We start from the raw sequence: 7294 nt of genomic DNA on the forward strand, positions 1-7294 counted from the left end.
TGAAATGACTCATTTAATCATCCAAAACGTTATGGAACACATTAATTAACTGAAAAATGTTGCATAGTGCGCCTTTAACATCCTCAGACGGAGAGATAGACCCAATGCTCAGTGCATATATTTATACCTTACAAAAACCCCAACACACAATCTCCCCCCGGGGGAACCAACCCACCCCCTGCATAAAGAACTTTCCCACACTTGAACATTTAGAGGAAAAACAACTTGAGTTCATCAAGGCCGTTCCCTGTTAGGTTAATATATCTCTCTCTGGTCAGATGGATCTCCTAATAACAGCAGTCCTCCCCTTCATGCCGTGAAGGAAGCTGTGTGACTCATTCTTATCTCTCATGACCTTCATTTGGAGCCTGTGAAGCTAAGAATAGACATAACTCAGTCTGACCCGTTTGGATTACCTGGATCTCTGACCTGTCTCTGTGCCGTGACCCTGCCTCTGGATTTTGCCAGACTGACACTGTGCTTGTTTATTGACCACTGCTTATTGTCCTGTCCCATGAGCTCGATCCCTGATTGTGCCCCCATCGGACTTCGGATCAGGGAGATTATCATCAGAGAACTAACCCATCAACAGCTTTGGTCTACCTTACAAGTCATTTCCCGGATTGTGAGAAGGTTAGTGACCTCTGTCATCTCCGCTGAACTGTCCCACAGTCTCTGCCTGGTCACTAACCTTCTATCTCCAATCCCACAGGTTCCTGTCTCCGACGCTGGTGATAATTCCCCAAACTACCGCAGCCCGCCCCAAAGTAAACTGTTATATGCTATCTGTTGGGTCCTCTGGTTCAATCCGTAACAGAAGTAATCTAGCCGAAAATGGACCAGATCAACAGTAGTATGCAGGCGTGGAGGAAGCTATTTTACTGTATTTAATTTTAATGTATGCTCATTTCACAAAATTTGCCAAAAAAAAGGCTTCAGACAGCATTCTTTCTCACATAACACTGGGGTAAGAAGGGCCCTGAGAGCAGGTGAACGTAAAGCAGAATGTTTAGCTCCTTAGTCAGTGGCTGGGACGAGCCTGGGGCGCCCAGCGAGATGCTGGCACAGCACGGCTCCAGTCGGCCAGACCTTAGGACTTAGGAGGAGAAAGAGTGAAGAATAACCAACCTTCTCGCTGATCTGAGTCGCGACATTTGGAAAGGAGTTTAGATGAAGGGGTGTGGTGAAAATGAGGGGATGGGTGAGAGTAAGAGGGAAAATGAAGACAAGGAGAAACAGTAAAATATGTTTGCTCCAAAAACAGTGAAAAAAACTAAAGGAAAACAGAACAGATTTAAAAATTAAATACCTTCATATTCCTTATTAAATAGTAAGTAATGATCTACATTGATAAACTGTTTATAACAAACTGTCAAAATAACACTTAAACAGTCATATTCAATAACAGTTTGAAACTTCAGGATATTTTTGACAGATCTCTGTTAATCTTCTGTAACTGCTAGAGCGCTGCAGACGTGGGGTTATAACAATAAGATTCAACCTATTCTCATTATGAGTTCGTATGCAAAAGTTATGCACCGTAATTTCGTACGTTTTGGACGTTTTTTTCGTCGTGTGCGCATGCGCATCTTACGCACAATTCAAGAAAATAGAATATAAATTAGAATTAGCCCTAACCCTAACCCTAAGATATAAAACAGCAAGCAACGTAGTTAGAGACATGAAGAAGTGATGATTGCACTTTTTTTCCCAGTTTTATGTCCATCCGCGGATCTGCTTTTTTTTTCTGTCTGCCAGCGCATGCGCACTGATCTGGTTTTTTGAGGAAAAACGTACAAAACGTATGAAATAGTGTGCATAACTTTTCGTACAATTTCATATGAACTGATAATGAGAATATGTTGTAAGATTGAAACTGTTGGAAGTTAGGAAGCTTTTTCTTATTCTCTAAAATCACGACTCTGTAAAGTTCCCAGAAATGACATTTTTTAATTATCTGTGAAGATTATCAGTCATCCAGGTCCAGGTCAGGCTTGAAAAAGTTCAGTTTAGGTAACTGGGCGTGAAGTTTTCTAGAAGACTTTTCTCCTCTCATCCAAGAGGCTTCTTCTTTTCGTCTTCAGTCGTAAATTAGTGCAGATCAAATGAAATGAGAGAAATTTCACTTTAATGATAAAAACAACATTTTTACCTCTTTTAAATCAGTTTTTTCTGTGATTTGTTGTTTGTTGAGTTAAGGGGTTGTTTGAAAAGAATACAATAAAGTTTTTCCAAACACAAAGAAATAATAAAAAGAGCTCAAAATCGAGAACATTTCTCTCGGAGGTGGAAGTTGATGTGACAAAGAAAGCTTTGTCAGTCATTCCCAGTAGACCATCACCAGTCCGTCCGTCTTCTTTCCAAAGTATCCAACTCAAAACCAGGCGGTTATCTGGCGACAGCTCTCTTCACCAAAGTGTCCCTGACATGCAAGCGAAGGTCAGAAGATATAGCTACGAGGTTGATGATTGACATCCTGAAGTGTCCTGGTACCAAGTGAATCTCTGAACATCCTAATGCTTAAACATGCTGTACTTTATAGACCAGCTAAGGCAACGCCGGTCGAGTGTCTCTGTCCTGGAGCTTTTGCGTGCATCCCTTCTTAAACACACCTGAAAGTAAAGATTGGTTAATGGCCAGGCCTCAGCTTAACTAATCAACATGCCCGGGGGGTAATTTTGCCTTTCGTTAGTTTATAGGGGCAGGGATGTATGCAAAACCTGCAGGATAGTGGCACTTGAAGACCGTTGTTGCGTACCTGTTATCGAGAATCAATGGAAAACCAATGACTAAACTCTACTTGGGTTCAGAACCAAGGGTCTGTTCTTCCTGATCCCACTGCTGCAGGTGCTTCTACTAGGGTTGTCACGATACTAAAATTTTCAACTCGAACAATATTTTGAGGTTATATGCTGTGCATACAAACAAAGAAAATTATATTTGAAGTGTTCCTTCCTTGGCTATAGCCTCGTGAGACCATCCTGATCTTGCAAGCTTTCAAGGTTTCACTCGCAGATCAGTCTGGAGACTCTCCGTTAAAGAAAATTTGGAGCCGTTCACCAAACGAACGTCCAATCAGCGTTGGCTTTGAGGCGGGTTGAGGTGTGACGCAACGAGAAGCGCGACAGTTCAGTCTAAAGAACATGGCGGCTTCAGCCGATGAAACTAGCGTTAGCGTGGCTATCGAGCAAGTTTTATCGGAATTACAGAGTATTTCTTCACTGAAAGAAGAGCAAAACACTGCTCTGGAGGCTTTTCTCAGAGGAAAAGATGTTTTTGCTCTTCTCCCGACTGGTTTCGGCAAGAGTAGCCTGGCTTGTGGTTGTGTTTTCGTCGTCGCTCTGTTAGTACGTCATATGCTTCGTTGATCTGATTGGTTTATTTGGCCCGTCTATCACCAACATAGGCCAATCAGCTAACCAGTATTTTCGCCCCTTCCCAAAATTACTTCAACGGAAGGTTTCCAGATGGATATGCGGAACAAATCCATCTGGCGGTGTCAATTTACCTTGGCTATGCTTTACACACACAACAATGACACTAGCCAAACCAGTTAAAAAGCAAAAATAAATGCTGTATTCAAAGCAGCTGCATCTGTAAGAAAAAAGTCTGAAACTGAAAAGTTGACAGAATTATTCAATCACAGTGTTCAGAAAGTGCATTGTCCTCTATTCTGCACTCTAGATGAATGACTGTATGCTCTGAATGTAGCCCAACACATCCCAGACACCAGCTCTGCATGTCCCAGGACTCTGTAATAAATTGCAGGGTTACAGCCATGAAAGAGGATGCAGCCCTGCTGGTCCAGAGGTCAGAGGTACAGGAGCAGTAAGGATTCCCCTGAAGCTGCTGCAAGACTGTTTGTTTTGTTGTGTTGTACAGCTCTGGAATTTACTGTACATAAAGTGATTCAGGGAGGGGAGAGCATACCTTGAGTTTAGCTGCTTAATAAGTTGTTGAAAGGGTTGGGATACTTTTTTGAGTATCGATACTTCTTGGATGTTAGATCCTGTTCCAACCAGGTTATTTAAGGAGGTATTCCCTTTAAAACCTCTGCTTAAGAAACCGTCTCTTGACCCAAATGACTTGGTCAATTATAGACCTATATCCAATCTTCCTTTCTGATCTAAAATTCTTGAGAAAGTAGTTGCCAAACAATCATGCAATCACGTACACCATAATCAACTTTTTGAAGAGTTTCAGTCTGGCTTTAGAGCTCATCATAGCACTGAAACAGCTCTGGTGAAAGTCACTAATGATATTCTCATGGTGCATGACTCAATTGCAGAGGTCACATGTTCCCACCCCTGGACCTTTGCCGCGTGTCTTCCCCCTCTTTCTAATCCCATTTCCTGTCAACCCATTTAAAAAAAAATCTAAAATAAAGGCAACTTAACCCTTCGAAATAATGATTAAAAAAAGGATGCTTTTTTTTATCAATGCAAACAGGCAAACTCTGTTTTAAGTTCTAGATCAACATGATGAACACTTCCCCTTCAAAGACTACTTCATGTGTTTAAAGTCGTAGGGAGATCATATTTAAATGTCAAATCATTCTGGCTTAAACATGTACATAAATATACTTTTTATCATATCATATTGTCCCAAAAGTTAGAAAATTTCTATTTAAAAAAAATCTTAAATATCTGTGGGGGGGTTTTCCATTATCTTCTGCAGGCCAGTTAGTTCTACGTCAGCCTGAACACCTAAATTCGGCCAATCATATATCAATGGTCATCTGTCAATCAATTTCTTTGGTCATAGCATCTTGATTCATATGTCGCAGCTAATATACGCAACGATTGAAACCAGAATCCTTTCCTTTCCCATTGAGTTGCGTCCCAGTGTTCACGGGGATGGACGTCTGTGTCTTCGGCAGGCGTAGAGCTAACAGAACTGGCAGCGTTGCGAGGCAAGGGCTCAAACATGTACGGCTGGAAGCCTTCTACACCAAACCAAGCTTCTGCCGCCCTGGCGTCCTCTTCCACAACATCTTCGTCCCCGCTTTCCTCCTCTAAATAAAAAATGGATGACGGAGGAGACTCATCCACGACCTCCGACACTAAACTCTCCTCCTCTTGCATGTTTCCGCTGTCCATAACGTTCCTTGACAGCGACGTTTCTAAGGCACCAATTTAGTGCTACTTGGTCCCAATGGAATTTCCCATTGGGAACCTGCTAGCACTAAGTTGCTAACTGGTTAGCATGATGCTTCGAACAAACTGGCCACAACCAAACTTGCTTGGGAACCTTTCTCCACAACAATCCCGCCCCCTTGATAAAAGACCAATCACATCCACTTTATTCATTCGTGTAAAGTCGGGCACCACTGGGAGAATTTGGAAATGCGATGGTTGGAATGACCGTTTCCCTACGAAACGGGCAGCTTTTCACACTTTATAATCAGTGAGCAGGTACATTGTTTTGTGATTTTCATTTTCATTTTCTCTCAACACACTACTTGACTATTTTGACCACAGTAACAAAAAATTTTCACCGTCCGGCTTTGAATTTGTGCACTTTATAATAATTAAACAGGTGAGGAAAATACTCTACAAACATGTTCCATCATACACAAAATAAAAAGAAGAAATTACAGCAAGAAAATACAGAGAGCGCGCAGAAACCAATGGGATCTGTTCCACAAGATGCAGTCAGAAGGGGTCATTCAAAGTGAAGAGTATCTTACCTCGAACATAAAGGTTGGCAGGACTGGAGAAGCGAGTGCCAGCATTGTTGACAGCCACACACTCATACTTGCCCTGGTCAGACTCATCACTGTTTTCAATTTGAAGTGCTCCTAAGAACAGAGGCCACATGTTAGAATTCACAAATACATTACAAACTCAGGGTGTTTTCGCACCATTACTGCACATAATAGTTCAGCATTTTTCAGTTAGTATGGTGGCTTTCACACCTGCTTTTTGTCGATTAGGACCAAACACTGCAGTACTTGGAGAGTGCTTTGTCTCCCTGACAATTGGTTTAAATCTGGAAGCTCTGCCGCTATAACAATAGCAGAGATGAATGGATAAAACTATCATGGTGGAGGCTAAGGTTACATGGTTATCAGTAGCTCTCGCTACTTTAGGTTGACCTAAAGCTGCAGGTGTGAAAACATCCAAAGATGCATGAGCATAAATAAGCAGACTATACATTTCATGTTTGAACTTCATTAGCCTACCAATCAAAAGGGACATTTCCCCTGCACTTTTTCAAATGAGCGTCATGGTCCTCGGTATGTTTTATTGTCCAAAAACAATGTTACACTACAGTACACAGACATTGTCAGGCACTAGGACCAAGCAGAAAACCTGCAGCTCAAGCTGAGGCCTGCTTCTCTGAGTTTATACCGCCCACAAGCTCTTGATTGGACCATGGTTAGTTCTTGTGTGATTGGCGGTCAAACAGACGGCCAGTCACACATTTCATCCATGGATTTGAACCTGTGAGGACCGAATTATGGAACAAGAAGAGTCACGCTTAATCACTGCTCACTGCTTCACCGCTTGCTGTAATCTTTTCTATAATTCAGGGAGCTGCCAGCAGATGAAAGATCTGCTAATAGCACAGAGGCTGCACCTTCTTTTCATGTTTAATCTATTATTACCTTCTATTTAGAAATAACAACCCTAAACGTACCACAGCTATTGTTTTGTGAAGGCAGAGAAGGTGTCAGAGCAGGGAATGGAGAAGATGAGGATGAAGTGAAATGAGGATGATCCAGGGATGGAAGAAGGAGTGGCAGGAGGATGAAGAGTTTTTCTTTACCTGTCATTCTTACCTCTTATTGGTGTACCACCTGGGAGGTAATTTGAATGTAAATAGGATAAAGAATCATTAATATCAAAAGACACAAGGATGCAGGACAGCACAGAAAAAAGAACAAGACGCAGCAGAAGCTGCAAGCTTTGTTCTTCAAATACATTTCATGTAATTACAGGGTTTAACTGTTTTACAGTTAATTAGTTTGGAGCAAAATGATGAAACCAAACCATAAACACCATGAAAGGATGCAGTGATTTTTTTTATGATTTGGTTCTGTAGGAAATGTCAGGGTTCTGCTGGGAGCTGAAGTAACTCCCACTATAGCTACTGGTCCCTGTTTTATTTTATTGGTCAGTTTTGTGTTTGTACTTTTTAATTTTCTCAGTCCTTAATGAGGACTGTCCAGACGTTTTTATATTCTGTCTCTCTTTCTATTTGATTCAATGGACTTTCCTGATCCCCTAAAAACCTGGTTCATCGCTGTACCATAGAACCTGGTTCATCTTTACAATAGAACCTGGTTCAT

The 7294-nt window shown here is 41.6% G+C and overlaps 1 protein-coding gene across 1 annotated transcript in view; it reads right to left on the reverse strand.

Moving 5' to 3' along the window:
* Positions 1-7294, reverse strand: part of LOC107098440 (receptor-type tyrosine-protein phosphatase F-like) — an 87487-nt gene that overhangs the window by 71924 nt on the left and 8269 nt on the right. Inside the window, exon 3 of the mRNA XM_015396138.1 lies at positions 5690-5800. Within this exon, the coding sequence (XP_015251624.1) occupies positions 5690-5800 (111 nt within the window). The remainder of the gene's footprint in view (positions 1-5689; positions 5801-7294) is intronic.

This window comes from Cyprinodon variegatus, unplaced genomic scaffold (genome assembly GCF_000732505.1).
Source record: "Cyprinodon variegatus isolate N-32 unplaced genomic scaffold, C_variegatus-1.0 Scaffold777, whole genome shotgun sequence".
Lineage (NCBI taxonomy): Eukaryota > Metazoa > Chordata > Actinopteri > Cyprinodontiformes > Cyprinodontidae > Cyprinodon > Cyprinodon variegatus.